This window comes from Haliotis rubra, unplaced genomic scaffold, assembly GCF_003918875.1.
Source record: "Haliotis rubra isolate DU_JTF1 unplaced genomic scaffold, ASM391887v1 Scf1616, whole genome shotgun sequence".
NCBI lineage: Eukaryota > Metazoa > Mollusca > Gastropoda > Lepetellida > Haliotidae > Haliotis > Haliotis rubra.
The window spans coordinates 40,026-58,390 of record NW_025765577.1 but is presented as its reverse complement, the minus strand read 5'-3'; the positions used below and the strand labels follow the sequence as shown (position 1 = coordinate 58,390).

Below are 18,365 nucleotides of genomic sequence, written 5' to 3'. Positions count from 1 at the left end.
CTCCACACTCAGTCACGGTACACACACACAAATGCCACACACACACACGCCTTATCACAGTCCGTAAAGAGTATTTAAAATGCCTCCCCACTTGTCACGGAGTACGTACAGGTATTTAAATACCTACCCACACACACATCACACCAAAAACATACAAATGTTCCCCACTTGTCTGCACACACAACTTGTCACAGTCCTTGCAGTTATTTAAATATCTCCCCCTACTTGTCACAGTACATACAGAGTATTTAAATACTTCCCACACATTGTCAGGTGCGTACATAGTATTTAAATGCCTCCCCACTTTTTGCGAGTACGCACATAGTATTTAAATGCTTCCCCACGTCGTCCAGACATTACGTACAAAGTGTTTTTAAATGCACACTTACACAGTCCGTAAAGAGTGTTTAAATGCACAGTACGTACAGAGTATTTAAATACTTTCCCACATGTGACAGTACGTACATAGTATTTAAATACTTCCCCACATGTGACAGTACGTACATAGTATTTAAATACTTCCCCACATGTGACAGTACGTACATAGTATTTAAATACTTCCACACATGTGACAGTACGTACATAGTATTTAAATACTTCCCCACATGTGACAGTACGTACATAGTATTTAAATACTTCCCCACATGTGACAGTACGTACATAGTATTTAAATACTTCCACACATGTGACAGTACGTACATAGTATTTAAATACTTCCCCACCTGTGACAGTACGTACATAGTATTTAAATACGTCCCCACATGTGACAGTACGTACAAAGTATTTAAATACACTTGTGACAGTACGTTCGGAATATTTACATACCCCCCCTCCCAATTGTGACAGTTCGTACAGTGTATTTAAATACCTCCCCACATTTGACAGTACCTACATACTATTTAAATAACTCCCCACTTGTCACAGTCACATACACAGTACCTTAATACCTCTCCACTTGTGACAGTACATACATAGTATCTAAATACCTCCCCACTTGTCACAGTACGTACAGGGTATTTAAGTACCTCCTCACTTGTCACAGTACTTACATGGTATTTAAATACTTCTCCACCTGTAACACTACGTACATATTATTTAAATACCTCCCCACTTGTGACAGTACATACATAGTATCAATACAATTCCCCACTTGTGACAGTACATGCATAGTATTTAAATACCTCCCCACTTGTTACAGTACGTACATAATATTAATACAATTCCCCACTTGTGACAGTAGAGGGCATAGTATTTAAATACCTCCCAACTTGACACAGTTCGTTCATAGTATTTAAATACCTCCCCACTTGTGACAGTACATGCATAGTATTTAAATATCTCCCCACCTGAAACAGTACATACATAGTATTTAAATACCTCCCCACTTGTGACAGTACGTATAGAGTATTTAAATATCTCCCCACCTGTGACAGTACGTAAAGAGTATTTAAATATCCCCCCACCTGTGACAGTACAAACAGAGCATTTAAATACCTCCCCACCTGAAACAGTACATACATAGTATCTAAATACCTCCCCACTTGTGACAGTACATACAGTGTATTAAAATACCTCTCCACTTGTCACAGTACGTACGGAGGATTTAAATATCTCACCACTTGTGACACTACATGCAGAGAATTTAAATACCTTCCCACTTTTTACAGTACGCACATAGTATTTAAATACCTCACCACTTGTCACAGTATATACAGAGTATTGAAATACCTCCACACCTGTAACAGTAGGTACATAGTATATAAATACCCCCCCCCATCTGTTACAGTATATACAGAGTATTTAAGTACCTCCCAACTTGTGACGGTACGTACATATTAATTAAATACCATCCCACATGTGACAGTACGTACAGAGTACTTAAATACATTTGACACAGTACGTACAGTCTATTTATATACCCCCTCAAACTTGTGACAGTTCGTACAGTGTATTTAAATACCTCCCCACATTTGACAGTATGTACAGAGTATTTAAAAACCTCACCACCTGTCACAGTATGTACATAGTATTTCAATACCTTCCAACATGTGACAGTACGTACAGAGTATATACATACCTCCCCACTTGTCAAGTACGTACAGAGTATTTAAATACCTCCCAACATGTGACAGTTTGTACAGGGTATTGAAATACCTCCCTACTTGTGACAGTACGTACATATTATTTAAATACCTCCCCACCTTTTACAGTATGTACATAGTATTTTAATACCTCCCTACTTGTGACAGTGCGTACAGATTACTTAAATACCTGCCCACCAGTCACAGTACGCACAGATTATTTAAATACCTCCCCACATGTGACAGTACATAAATAGCATTTAAATACCTCCCCACTTGTGACAGTACGTACAGAATATTTAAATAGCTCGACATGCACTTGTTACAGTATGTACACAGCGTTTAGATACCTCCCAACTTGTGACAGTACAGAGAAAGTACTTATATCCCTCCCCACTTGTGACATTGTCCACATACCATTTATCAACACTGCCCCAGGTGTGAGTAAATACAGACCATATCGACACTGCCCCAGGTGTGAGAGTAAATACAGATCATATCAACACTGCCCCAGTTGTGAGAGTAAATACAGACCATATCAACACTGCCCCAGGTGTGAGAGTAAATACAGATCATATCAACACTGCCCCAGTTGTGAGAGTAAATACAGACCATATCAACACTGCCCCAGGTGTGAGTAAATACAGATCATATCAACACTGCCCCAGTTGTGAGAGTAAATACAGACCATATCGACACTGCCCCAGGTGTGAGAGTAAATACAGATCATATCAACACTGCCCCAGTTGTGAGAGTAAATACAGACCATATCGACACTGCCCCAGGTGTGAGAGTAAATACAGACCATATCAACACTGCCCCAGGTTTGAGAGTAAATACAGATCATATCAACACTGCCCCAGTTGTGAGAGTAAATACAGACCATATCAACACTGCCCCAGTTGTGAGAGTAAATACAGATCATATCAACACTGCCCCAGTTGTGAGAGTAAATACAGACCATATCGACACTGCCCCAGGTGTGAGTAAATACAGACCATATCGACACTGCCCCAGGTGTGAGTAAATACAGACCATATCAACATTGCCCCAGTTGTGAGAGTAAATACAGACCATATCAACACTGCCCCAGTTGTGAGAGTAAATACAGACCATATCAACACTGCCCCAGTTGTGAGAGTAAATACCGATCATATCAACACTGCCCCAGTTGTGAGAGTAAATACAGACCATATCAACACTGCCCCAGGTGTGAGAGTAAATACAGATCATATCAACACTGCCCCAGTTGTGAGAGTAAATACAGACCATATCGACACTGCCCCAGGTGTGAGAGTAAATACAGATCATATCAACACTGCCCCAGTTGTGGGAGTAAATACAGACCATATCGACACTGCCCCAGTTGTGGGAGTAAATACAGATCATATCAACACTGCCCCAGTTGTGGGAGTAAATACAGACCATATCAACACTGCCCCAGGTGTGAGAGTAAATACAGATCATATCAACACTGCCCCGGTTGTGAGAGTAAATACAGACCATATCAACACTGCCCCAGTTGTGTGAGTAAATACAGATCATATCAACACTGCCCCAGTTGTGAGAGTAAATACAGACCATATCAACACTGCCCCAGGTGTGAGAGTAAATACAGATCATATCAACACTGCCCCAGTTGTGAGAGTAAATACAGACCATATCAACACTGCCCCAGTTGTGAGAGTAAATACAGATCATATCAACACTGCCCGAGTCGTGAGAGTAAATACAGACCATATCAACACTGCCCCAGGTGTGAGAGTAAATACAGATCATATCAACACTGCCCCAGTTGTGAGAGTAAATACAGACCATATCAACACTGCCCCAGTTGTGAGAGTAAATACAGACCATATCAACACTGCCCCAGGTGTGAGAGTAAATACCGATCATATCAACACTGCCCCAGTTGTGAGAGTAAATACAGACCATATTAACACTGCCCCAGGTGTGAGAGTAAATACAGATCATATCAACACTGCCCCAGTTGTGAGAGTAAATACAGACCATATCAACACTGCCCCAGGTGTGAGAGTAAATACAAGATCATATCAACACTGCCCCAGTTGTGGGAGTAAATACAAACCATATCGACACTGCTCCATTTGTGGGAGTAAATACAGATCATATCAACACTGCCCCAGTTGTGGGAGTAAATGCAGACCATATCAACACTGCCCCAGGTGTGAGAGTAAATACAGATCATATCAACACTGCCCCAGTTGTGAGAGTAAATACAGACCATATCAACACTGCCCCAGTTGTGGGAGTAAATACAGATCATATCAACACTGCCCCAGTTGTGAGAGTAAATACAGACCATATCAACACTGCCCCAGGTGTGAGTAAATACAGATCATATCAACACTGCCCCAGTTGTGAGAGTAAATACAGACCATATCAACACTGCCCCAGTTGTGGGAGTAAATACAGATCATATCAACACTGCCCCAGTTGTGAGAGTAAATACAGACCATATCAACACTGCCCCAGTTGTGAGAGTAAATACAGATCATATCAACACTGCCCGAGTCGTGAGAGTAAATACAGACCATATCAACACTGCCCCAGGTGTGAGAGTAAATACAGATCATATCAACACTGCCCGAGTCGTGAGAATAAATACAGACCATATCAACACTGCCCCAGGTGTGAGAGTAAATACAGATCATATCAACACTGCCCCGGTTGTGAGAGTAAATACAGACCATATCAACACTGCCCCAGTTGTGGGAGTAAATACAGACCATATCAACACTGCCCCAGTTGTGGGAGTAAATACAGATCATATCAACACTGCCCCAGTTGTGAGAGTAAATACAGACCATATCAACACTGCCCCAGTTGTGAGAGTAAATACAGATCATATCAACACTGCCCCAGTTGTGAGAGTAAATACAGACCATATCAACACTGCCCCAGTTGTGGGAGTAAATACAGATCATATCAACACTGCCCCAGTTGTGAGAGTAAATACAGACCATATCAACACTGCCCCAGTTGTGAGAGTAAATACAGATCATATCAACACTGCCCCAGGTGTGAGAGTAAATACAGATCATATCAACACTGCCCCAGGTGTGAGAGTAAATACAGATCATATCAACACTGCCCCAGTTGTGAGAGTAAATACAGACCATATCAACACTGCCCCAGTTGTGAGAGTAAATACAGACCATATCAACACTGCCCCAGGTGTGAGAGTAAATACCGATCATATCAACACTGCCCCAGTTGTGAGAGTAAATACAGACCATATCAACACTGCCCCAGGTGTGAGAGTAAATACAGATCATATCAACACTGCCCCAGTTGTGAGAGTAAATACAGACCATATCAACACTGCCCCAGGTGTGAGAGTAAATACAGATCATATCAACACTGCCCCAGTTGTGGGAGTAAATACAGACCATATCGACACTGCCCCATTTGTGGGAGTAAATGCAGATCATATCAACACTGCCCCAGTTGTGGGAGTAAATGCAGACCATATCAACACTGCCCCAGGTGTGAGTAAATACAGACCATATCAACACTGCCCCAGTTGTGAGAGTAAATACAGACCATATCAACACTGCCCCAGTTGTGGGAGTAAATACAGATCATATCAACACTGCCCCAGTTGTGAGAGTAAATACAGACCATATCAACACTGCCCCAGGTGTGAGAGTAAATACAGATCATACCAACACTGCCCCAGTTGTGAGAGTAAATACAGACCATATCAACACTGCCCCAGTTGTGGGAGTAAATACAGATCATATCAACACTGCCCCAGTTGTGAGAGTAAATACAGACCATATCAACACTGCCCCAGTTGTGAGAGTAAATACAGATCATATCAACACTGCCCGAGTCGTGAGAGTAAATACAGACCATATCAACACTGCCCCAGTTGTGAGAGTAAATACAGACCATATCAACACTGCCCCAGGTGTGAGGTAAATACAGATCATATCAACACTGCCCCGGTTGTGAGGTAAATACAGACCATATCAACACTGCCCCAGTTGTGGGAGTAAATACAGATCATATCAACACTGCCCCAGTTGTGAGTAAATACAGACCATATCAACACTGCCCCAGGTGTGAGGAGTAAATACAGATCATATCAACACTGCCCCAGTTGTGAGGTAAATACAGACCATATCAACACTGCCCCAGTTGTGAGAGTAAATACAGATCATATCAACACTGCCCGAGTCGTGAGAGTAAATACAGACCATATCAACACTGCCCCAGGTGTGAGAGTAAATACAGATCATATCAACACTGCCCCAGTTGTGAGAGTAAATACAGACCATATCAACACTGCCCCAGTTGTGAGAGTAAATACAGACCATATCAACACTGCCCCAGGTGTGAGAGTAAATACCGATCATATCAACACTGCCCCAGTTGTGAGAGTAAATACAGACCATATTAACACTGCCCCAGGTGTGAGAGTAAATACAGATCATATCAACACTGCCCCAGTTGTGAGAGTAAATACAGACCATATCAACACTGCCCCAGGTGTGAGAGTAAATACAGATCATATCAACACTGCCCCAGTTGTGGGAGTAAATACAAACCATATCGACACTGCCCCATTTGTGGGAGTAAATACAGATCATATCAACACTGCCCCAGTTGTGGGAGTAAATGCAGACCATATCAACACTGCCCCAGGTGTGAGAGTAAATACAGATCATATCGACACTGCCCCAGTTGTGAGAGTAAATACAGACCATATCAACACTGCCCCAGTTGTGGGAGTAAATACAGATCATATCAACACTGCCCCAGTTGTGAGAGTAAATACAGACCATATCAACACTGCCCCAGGTGTGAGAGTAAATACAGATCATATCAACACTGCCCCAGTTGTGAGGTAAATACAGACCATATCAACTGCTTTAAGTTGTGGGAGTAAATACAGATCATATCAACACTGCCCCAGTTGTGAGGAGTAAATACAGACCATATCAACACTGCCCCAGTTGTGAGAGTAAATACAGATCATATCAACACTGCCCGAGTCGTGAGAGTAAATACAGACCATATCAACACTGCCCCAGGTGTGAGAGTAAATACAGATCATATCAACACTGCCCGAGTCGTGAGAATAAATACAGACCATATCAACACTGCCCCAGGTGTGAGAGTAAATACAGATCATATCAACACTGCCCCGGTTGTGAGAGTAAATACAGACCATATCAACACTGCCCCAGTTGTGGGAGTAAATACAGACCATATCAACACTGCCCCAGTTGTGGGAGTAAATACAGATCATATCAACACTGCCCCAGTTGTGAGAGTAAATACAGACCATATCAACACTGCCCCAGTTGTGAGAGTAAATACAGATCATATCAACACTGCCCCAGTTGTGAGAGTAAATACAGACCATATCAACACTGCCCCAGTTGTGGGAGTAAATACAGATCATATCAACACTGCCCCAGTTGTGAGAGTAAATACAGACCATATCAACACTGCCCCAGTTGTGAGGTAAATACAGATCATATCAACACTGCCCCAGGTGTGAGAGTAAATACAGATCATATCAACACTGCCCCAGGTGTGAGAGTAAATACAGATCATATCAACACTGCCCCAGTTGTGAGAGTAAATACAGACCATATCAACACTGCCCCAGTTGGCGAGAGTAAATACAGACCATATCAACACTGCCCCAGGTGTGAGTAAATACCGATCATATCAACACTGCCCCAGTTGTGAGGTAAATACAGACCATATCAACACTGCCCCAGGTGTGAGAGTAAATACAGATCATATCAACACTGCCCCAGTTGGCGAGGAGTAAATACAGACCATATCAACACTGCCCCAGGTGTGAGGTAAATACAGATCATATCAACACTGCCCCAGTTGTGGGAGTAAATACAGACCATATCGACACTGCCCCATTTGTGGGAGTAAATGCAGATCATATCAACACTGCCCCAGTTGTGGGAGTAAATGCAGACCATATCAACACTGCCCCAGGTGTGAGAGTAAATACAGACCATATCAACACTGCCCCAGTTGTGAGAGTAAATACAGACCATATCAACACTGCCCCAGTTGTGGGAGTAAATACAGATCATATCAACACTGCCCCAGTTGTGAGTAAATACAGACCATATCAACACTGCCCCAGGTGTGAGAGTAAATACAGATCATACCAACACTGCCCCAGTTGTGAGAGTAAATACAGACCATATCAACACTGCCCCAGTTGTGGGAGTAAATACAGATCATATCAACACTGCCCCAGTTGTGAGAGTAAATACAGACCATATCAACACTGCCCCAGTTGTGAGAGTAAATACAGATCATATCAACACTGCCCGAGTCGTGAGAGTAAATACAGACCATATCAACACTGCCCCAGTTGTGAGAGAGTAAATACAGACCATATCAACACTGCCCCAGGTGTGAGAGTAAATACAGACCATATCAACACTGACCCAGTTGTGGGAGTAAATACAGACCATATCAACACTGCCCCAGTTGTGAGAGTAAATACAGACCATATCAACACTGCCCCAGTTGTGAGAGTAAATACAGACCATATCAACACTGCCCCAGTTGTGAGAGTAAATACAGACCATATCAACACTGCCCCAGTTGTGGGAGTAAATACAGACCATATCAACACTGCCCCAGTTGTGAGAGTAAATACAGACCATATCAACACTGCCCCAGTTGTGGGAGTAAATACAGACCATATCAACACTGCCCCAGTTGTGAGAGTAAATACAGACCATATCAACACTGCCCCAGTTGTGGGTGTAAATACAGACCATACCTATGACGTCCCAGGCGACATTGACTGTGATGACAGCAAGTACATGTTCGTTTAGTTTAAGCTTTATCGACATCAACAGATACTGCGCGAACATTACGTCATTATAACAGGATGCTATTTTCTTCTTCCAAAGTATTATCCACAAATCCGTCTGGGTCTACCCATTACATCCCACGTTTGTAATTACATAACGCAAATAAATAACCCATGATCAAATCGAAGGTTTACTTGATGCGGCTGGCAACTCTCGACAATTTACGAGCTCTTCAATCATTTGCTGCCACTAGATATCACTAGAAATGCACAGCAGCCTCTTGTGAGACCTATTTATTTATTTCATATATCAGTAAGTAGCCGAATTATTAGCTTTTACATAGATGAAACAACACACATTGTCACGTGTCAGGCAACTTGAAGAAATGATGCGACACCAACTGGAGCACACCAAATCCAAACACAGTCACACTGAAAATGTATAAGTAAATACCACTAAAACAGGCTGTTTCAAGGAAGAAAATACAATATTCATTTATTACAGATTTACATGTGTTCTACCAATCCGCTTATTGATGTAACTACATGTATATTTTATATCTGTTTCCCAGGGATCAAATGTCCACTCCCTGAAATTTCAATGGGCTCCCTGAGCGTGGAGAAGCCAGCTGATTTCGAGGACAAGGTAAATCTGGCGTGTGAGCCTGGCTATTGGGCCTCCACAACAAACAAAACAGTCGCCGTCCTCACGTGTAAAGCGGATGGCAGATTTGAGGAAGTCTCCTGCGTGGGTATGTATAGTGAATTCTATTAACTCAGCTACATTCAAAGGCCAGAAACATGAGCTGGAGATATTCACCTGTGGGATGTTAGAACTTGTTTGTGTAATCTGTGTAATAACTTCACTGAGGTGAGAAGAACTAGAGTTATAGGCAGGCTGGGGTATACAGGTCTCCTCTAACGTTAAACTTGTTTAACTCTGATTGATATTCATCGCATGTGTCAGAAGTTTCCCAGCAATATTTGGTCTTCGTTGAAACTTTCATGCGATGTTTTCTGTGTAGATGAAGACGAGTGTGTCACCAAGTCCCCTTGCTTGTCTACACAGACCTGTGTGAACAATGTCGGCTCCCACAAGTGTGTGTGCAGACAGGGCTACAGACCAGGGACTGTCGTGCAGTGTGAAGGTTCGAGTGTACAACATGCATTTAGTTATGTTCAATATCAACTCAGTGTAGCGAAAGAGTACTGCAGTCGAAAGTGACATGTTAAAACATGTTTTGTATTGATTTTTGGGGCATAATTCGGAAATGCAAGTTTCAATTTCCTCAATCAGCCAAGCCCCCATGGCACTTATCAAAGACCCAAGGTCTCCCCTGCTCGCCCTCAGGGGCCCATTAAGGGCTCCGGTAACCCGGGTACTTTCGACCAACCGTGCAGGGTATTTGGACAATGAGGGTGGGAATTAGTACCTACCACTGAATAAAGGATTCATACTCTGAAAACAAAATGCATTCAATTTAAAAGTTAACTGAAAATCGCTGTAAGCATCATCACAATCTTCTGAACTGTTGAGATGATGAAAGCTACATTGTACTTCAAGTTAACAATGGGCTAACCTCGGGCAGCAGTGGTTACAGGTACTGTTGGTTGGTGAAGGGATGAAGTGCATTTCAAGTTAACAATGGATTAACCTCGGTCAGCAGTGGTTGGTGTGTACTGTTGGTTGGTGAAGTGATGCAGTGTATTTCAAGTTAACAATGGGCTAACCTCGGCCAGCAGTGGTTACAGGTACTGTTGGTTGGTGAAGTGATACAGTGTACTTCAAGTTAACAATGGATTAACCTCGGTCAGCAGTGGTTGGTGTGTACTGTTGGTTGGTGAAGTGATGCAGTGTATTTCAAGTTAACATTGGGCTAACCTCGGCCAGCAGTGGTTACAGGTACTATTGGTTGGTGAAGTGATGCAGTGTATTTCAAGATAACAATGGGCTAACCTCGGCGAGCAGTGGTTACAGGTACTATTGGTTGGTGAAGTGATGCAGTGTATTTCAAGTTAACAATGGGCTAACCCCGGTGAGCAGTGGTTACAGGTACTGTTGGTTGGTGAAGTGATGCAGTGTATTTCAAGTTAACAATGGGCTAACCTCGGCCAGCAGTGGTTGGTGTGTACTGTTGGTTGGTGAAGTGATGCAGTGTATTTCAAGTTAACATTGGGCTAACCCCGGCGAGCAGTGGTTACAGGTACTATTGGTTGGTGAAGTGGTGCTGTGTATTTCAAGATAACAATGGGCTAACCTCGGCCAGCAGTGGTTACAGGTCCTATTGGTTCGTGAAGGGATACAGTGTATTTCAAGTTAACAATGGGCTAACCTCGGCGAGCAGTGGTTACAGGTACTATTTGTTGGTGAAGTGATGCAGTGTATTTCAAGTTAACAATGGGCTAACCTCGGCCAGCAGTGGTTACAGGTACTGTTGGTTGGTGAAGTGATGCAGTGTATTTCAAGTTAACAATGGGCTAACCTCGGCCAGCAGTGGTTCGATGTACTATAGGTTGGTGACTACTTGAGCTTACGTCACAGATATCAACGAGTGCGGTGACGGTAGCGGCGGCTGCCAACACAGCTGCAAGAACTCCGCGGGATCCTACACCTGCACCTGCAAGGACGGATACAAACTGTTTGAAAATGGAACCAACTCGAAGTACATCGTGGAAGGGGAGACTGGTCTCAGGAGACTTGACGTTTACCATGTGAACCACTCGTGTGTCCGTGAGTAGCTTCAGTAGCGACAGTGGCGGTAATGTGGACACTTAACATATCATGATGACATAACTGCTGAATTAAAGACATCAGATAGCTTGGATGGACTTTAATTTGCAGGGTACATAAAACAATGACAAGGCGCGTATAGTCAAAGCAGCAACGTCAGCAGCTCCTAGTATAGGTGGGACGTAATTAGAAGGTGCAACACAATATCATGCTTCGTAATGACAGGGTAGGTCATATCTAGCTACAGCACAGCTGGAATACTGAAGGGCCAGGTAGCAAACGTGGCTGAGTTTCCGTGTTTATTACCTTCATTACTATGTCAGGGGGCGGTGGGTGATCTCGCTAAGGCGCCAGGCTAGTGATCCAGCGAGGTTTAGGTGTCGGGATCGAGCCCACCTGTGACCGGGTAAAAAACCTTGGAGTCAACCTTGGAGTCAACCCCCAGCGTACAGTACGCAGCCATGTGCACTTAAAAGAACCCCACGAATCCGTTGGTATATGACCAGATGGTGGCCACATGAATACGTGCAAACACCTAGTTGCGGGTACAGCAACGTGCAGTGAACTTGGACTAAGTACAGTGACTAAGTATCCCAGTCCACCCAGCTGTGAATGGGTACCTCGTTAGGAAGAGAGAGCCACAATAACTCGGTGCTCCTAGTGGCTGCAAGAGTGGTATACTCCCAAGTTGAGATTGATTTTACGATGTGCGACACTGACATCCAATGATCGAGGGAAAACATAGCAGCGCCTTGAGCATGCACTAGTTGCGTGGATATGTGAGTGAGTGAGTTTAGTTTTACGCTGCACTCAGCAATATCCCAGCTATATGGCGGCGGTCTGTAAATAATCGATTCTGGACCAGACATTCCAGTGATCAACAGCATGAGCATCGATCTGCGCAATTGGGAACCGATGACATGTGTCAACCAAGTCAGCGAAACTGACCACCCGATCCCGTTAGTCGCCTTTTACGACAAGCATAGTCGCCTTTTATGGCAAGCACATGGGTTGCTGAAGATCTATTCTACCCCGGATCTTCACGGGTCGCGTGAAATATCTTATAATAATTACTTCACGCCTGGGAATTACTTTTAGCGTCATTTTCTCAACGTTCGTTTTATTCCACACCATCCGTATTTCAGGGAACACGTGTCCTCGTCCTAGTGATGTCACCAATGGCGTCCTACACAGTGAGAAGCAGACCTTCTTCTACCAGGATGAGATTATGTACAGCTGCCAGCTGGGATTCTCCTTGAGCGGAGATGAGACGAGGACATGTCAGGCACCTGGAACCTGGTCTGGATCTGATCCTACTTGCACAGGTGAGTGGGTGGGCTGAAGGTACAGCTGGGTGGCACCGTGACTCTGCATCCTAAAGTTCGAAATTGACATCCATATGTTTGACCAAAATATCTCAGTTAGGTATTCAAATTTGGGCTTAGCATGTTATACATGATGGAAGTAACAAGGTATAAAGTCCTATGGATATACAACCTCTATATTACAATCCGTAGAACAATCTATCTTGTTCATCTCACCAACTGATTTTGTCACTTGTATATTCAGCTGTCACATGTTTTCTGTGTTACATACTGTACATGCCCAACTGTTCTTAGCCTTACAACAGTTACATTGCCCGTGTTGATATTGTCAGTGTTATTCTCCTTTCATCATTGCAGCAGTTACATTGCCCGTGTTGATATTGTCAGTGTCACCCTCCTTTCATCATTACAGCAGTTACATTGCCCGTGTTGATATTGTCAGTGTTATTCTCCTTTCATCATTACAGGTGTTACATTGCCCGTGTTGATATTGTCAGTGTCATTCTCCTTTCATCATTACAGCTGTTTCCTGCTCAGCACAGACACGACAAGGGACGGATGTCCAGAAGGAGAGGGCGGTTCGCATTGTCCCGACAACTCCTGTTCCGTTCAAGGGCAAGGTGGTTATAGGGTGCAGGAAGGAGGATAACTCCACCTTCAACAAGACCCTCTACTGTGCCTATGACAGCAAGACGAAGACATATACCTTACAAGGCGACTCCCCCATCTGTCCAGGTGAGATAAAGCATGACAGTGAGGCAAAGACATATACCTGACAAGGCGACTCCCCCATCTGTCCAGGTGAGATAATGTATGGCAGTGAGACAATGACATATACCTGACAAGGCGACTCCCCCATCTGTCCAGGTGAGATAATGTATGACAGTGAGGCAAAGACATATACCTGACAAGGCGACTCCCCCATCTGTCCGGGTGAGATAATGTATGACAGTGAGACAACGACATATACCTGACAAGGCGACTCCCCCATCTGTCCTGGTGAGATAATGTATGACAGTGAGACAACGACATATACCTGACAAGTAGATAATGTATGACAGTGAGAAGAAGACCTGACAAGGCGACTATATCTGTCCAGGTGAGATAATGTATGACAAGGAGACAGACTCCCCATCTGTCATGAGATAATGTATGACAGTGAGACTCCCGACATATACCTGACAAGGTGACTCCCCATCTGTCCAGGTGAGATAATGACATGACAGTGGAGACGAAGACATATACCTGACAAGGCGACTCCCCATCTGTCCAGGTGAGATAATGTATGACAGTGAGAAGAAGACATATACCTTACAAGGCGACTTCCCATCTGTCCAGGTGAGATAATGTATGACAGTGGTGTTCAGGTGAGATAATGTATGACAGTGAGACAATGACATATACCTGACAAGGCGGCACACCCATCTGTTCAGGTGAGATAATGTATGACAGTGAGACAATGACATATACCTGACAAGGCGACTCCCCCATCTGTCCAGGTGAGATAATGTATGACAGTGAGACAACGACATATACCTGACAAGGCGACTCCCCCATCTGTCCAGGTGAGATAATGTATGACAGTGAGGCAAAGACATATACCTGACAAGGCGACTCCCCCTCCTGTCCAGGTGAGATAATGTATGACAGTGAGACAATGACATATACCTGACAAGGCGACTCCCCCATCTGTCCAGGTGAGATAATGTGTATGACAGTGAGGCAAAGACATATACCTGACAAGGCGACTCCCCCATCTGTCCAGGTGAGATAATGTATGACAGTGAGAAGAAGACATATACCTGACAAGGCGACTCCCCCATCTGTCCAGGTGAGATAATGTATGACAGTGAGACAACGACATATACCTGACAAGGCGACTCCCCCCATCTGTTCAGGTGAGATAATGTATGACAGTGAGACAATGACATATACCTGACAAGGCGACTCCCCCATCTGTCCAGGTGAGATAAAGAACAGCAGTTGGGTCTGTTTCGGAAGCTTGACCAATGTAGCAGCAAGGTGAATGTTCATTGTCTTCATTGCTTTAATCACTTCTTTTATTTCAGATAAAACGTTTGGTGCTACTTTTGGTACTGCCATGGTAATTGCTTTGCGGTAATTTGTAAGAAAGGCTTTCTATCACTGTATGTGAAAGTGATTCTTCAATGCATGCTGATGATGTAGTCAATGATCATTTGTGATGATTGTGGGAAGGATGCTGCATGTTTGCATACAGTTACATCTCCCAAGTATGAAAGCAGAACGTTAATGACCCGCCGTGTAGTTGCGGTTTTTGTACCATGTGTTCGAAAGTTACAGTCACGTGAAGACATCACGTGGTCGCCAGTCGTGAGTACGTGTGGTAAGTGTGGGTACAGGCAAACCCGATCAAGTCAATGCAAGAATTCATTCGTCAGTAAACATTTGAGTTTTGTGGACTCATGAAATATATGTTTACTAATGTTTCAGTTGTTGACTGTGGACCTGTGGAGGACATCGCTGGCCTTAACAATCCTGACCTCGAGACGACAGGATCAACGTTTGGGACGTACTTTGAGTTCAGCTGCAGTACAGGGGCGACACTATCTGGGGTATCGACTGAAAACTCCACCACTGTGAGATGCCGAGAAAATGGTCGATGGGGATTTGGTAACCTCACCTGCAAAGGTAAATATCCACATGTGCGTGTATCATGTCTGGAAGTGCAGTAAATATAGTACAGTGATGACGACTGACGTTTGATTTCAATATGCAGATGATAAGGCAGTCGTAGTATCTACATTTATTTTCAAGACGATGGTGGAATGGGCGTGGTGTAAAAGTACATCCAAGAACCTATAGGCAGACACTATGGGCATTGTTGTGTTTCCAGCTACGAAGTGCCCGGATCCAGGTACGCCCGGGGGATCGGAGCAGATATTTGACAGCTACGAGCAGGGGAAGGTTGTGGCTTACAGGTGTACAAGACCTGGATTCACACCTGTTCCCGATGACAGCCGCACCTGCGTCTACTCAGACACCGCTAAGTCAGCATCGTGGACGGGAAGTGTTCCTGTGTGTGAAGGTAATCACTGGGTGGAAGTGTTCCTGTGTGTGAAGGTAATCACTGAATGGAAATATTCCAGTGAGTGAAGGTAATCACAGAATGGAAGTGTCTCTCTATGTGAAGGTAATCACTGGGTGGATATGTTCCTGTGTGTAAAGGTAATCAGTGGGTGGAAGTGTTCCTGTGTGTGAAGGTAATCACTGAATGGAAGTGTTTCTCTGTGTGTGATGGTAATCACTGAATGGAAGTGTTCCTGTGTGTAAAGGTAATCACTGGGTGGAAGTGTTTTTCTGTGTGTGACGATAATCACTGAATGGAAGTGTTTCTCTGTGTGTGACAGTAATGACTGAATGGAAGTGTTTCTGTGTGTGTGACGGTAATCACTGAATGGAAGTGTTTCTCTGTGTGTGACGGTAATCAATGAATGGAAGTGCTCCTGTTTGTGAAGGTAATCACTGGGTGGAAGTGTTTTTCTGTGTGTGACGATAATCACTGAATGGAAGTGTTTCTCTGTGTGTGACGGTAATCACTGAATGGAAGTGTTTCTCTGTGTGTGACGGTAATCAATGAATGGAAGTGCTCCTGTGTGTGAAGGTAATCACTGGGTGGAAGTGTTTCTCTGTGTGTGACGGCAATCACTGAATGGAAGTGTTTCTGTGTGTGTGACGGTAATCACTGAATGGAAATGTTTCTCTGTGTGTGACGGTAATCAATGAATGGAAGTGTTCCTGTGTGGGTGAAGGTAATCACTGGGTGGAAGTGTTCCTGTGTGTGAAGGTAATCATTGGGCGGAAGTGTTCCTGTGTGTGAGGTAATCTCTGGATGGAAGTGTTCCTGTGTGTGACGGTAATCACTGAATGGAAGTGTTTCTCTGTGTGTGACGATAATCACTGAATGGAAGTGTTTCTCTGTGTCTGTTAAGGTAATCACAGAATGGAAGTGTTCCTGTGTGTGACATTAATCACTCGGTTCAAGTGTTCCTGTATATGAAGGTAATCACTGGGTGGAAGTGTTTATAATGTATATCAATGTAATCACTGAATGAAAGTGTTCCTATATGTGAAGGTATTCACTGGGTGGAAGTGTTCCTGTGTGTGAAGGTAATCACTGAATGGAAGTGTTCCTGTGTGTGAAGGTAATCATTGGGTGGAAGTGTTTATAATGTATATGGATGTAATCACTGAATGAAAGTGTTCCTATATCTGAAGGTAATCACTGGGTGGAAGTGTTCCTGTCTGTGCAGGTAGTCACTGAATGTAAGTGTTCCTGTGTGAAGATAATCATTGGGTGGGAGTGTTCAGTGTGAAGGTAATCACTGATTGGAAGTGTTCCTGTGTGTGAAGGTAAACACTGGGTGGAAGTGTTTTTTCTGTGTGTGAAGGTAATCACTGAATGGTAGTGTTCCTGTGTGTGAAGGTAATCATGAGGTGGAAGTGTTCCTGTGTGTGAAGGTAATCATTGGGTCGAAGATTTCCTGTGTGTGACGGTAATCTTTCGGTCGAAATGTTCCTGTGTGTGAAGGTTTATCACTGAATGGAAGTGTTTCTCTATGTGTGAAGACAATCATTGGGTGGAAGTGTTCATGTGTGTGAAGGCAATAATTAAGTGGAAGTGATCCTGTATGTGAAGGTAATCATTTGGTTGAAGTGTTCCTGTATATGAAGGTAATCACTGAATGGAAGTGTTCCTGTGTGTGAAGGTAATCATTGGGTGGAAGTGTTCCTGTATATGAAGGTAATCACTAAATGGAAGTGTTTCTGTGTGTGAAGGTAATCGTAGGGTCGAAGTTCTCCTGTGTGTGAAGGTAATCACTGGATGGAAGTGTTCCTGTCTGTGAAGGTAATCACTGAATGTAAATGTTCCTGTGTGTGAAGATAATCATTGGGTGGAAGTGTTCCGTGTGTGAAGGTAATCACTGAATGGAAGTGTTCCTGTGTGTGAAGGTAATCACTGGGTGGAAGTGTTCCTGTGTGTGAATGTAATCACTGAATGTAAGTGTTCCTGTGTGTGAAGATATTCATTGGGTTGAAGGGTTCCGTGTGTGAAGGTAATCTTTGGTCGAAATGTTCCTGTGTGTGAAGGTTTATCACTAAATGGAAGTGTTTCTCTGTGTGTGAAGGTAATCATTTGGTGGAAGTGTTCCTGTGTGTGAAGGTAATCACTGAATGAAAGTGTTCCTGTGTGTGAAGATAATCATTGGGTCGAAGTGTTCCACTGTGTGAAGGTAATCGATGGGTGGAAGTGTTCCTGTGTGTGAAGGTAATCACTGAATGTAAGTGTTCCTGTGTGTGAAGGTAATCATTGCGTGGAATTGTTCCTGTGTGTGAAGGTACTCACTGGGTCG

At 43.6% G+C, this 18,365-nt stretch overlaps 1 protein-coding gene across 1 annotated transcript in view; it reads left to right on the top strand.

Annotated features, from left to right (window-relative positions):
* The window catches only part of LOC124271600 (sushi, von Willebrand factor type A, EGF and pentraxin domain-containing protein 1-like), a 58,113-nt gene that overhangs the window by 3,884 nt on the left and 35,864 nt on the right, over positions 1-18,365 (top strand). Inside the window, exons 3-9 of the mRNA XM_046706750.1 lie at positions 9,489-9,668; positions 9,942-10,064; positions 11,459-11,647; positions 12,793-12,972; positions 13,495-13,707; positions 15,445-15,642; positions 15,848-16,039. Of these exons, the coding sequence (XP_046562706.1) occupies positions 9,489-9,668; positions 9,942-10,064; positions 11,459-11,647; positions 12,793-12,972; positions 13,495-13,707; positions 15,445-15,642; positions 15,848-16,039 (1,275 nt within the window). The remainder of the gene's footprint in view (positions 1-9,488; positions 9,669-9,941; positions 10,065-11,458; positions 11,648-12,792; positions 12,973-13,494; positions 13,708-15,444; positions 15,643-15,847; positions 16,040-18,365) is intronic.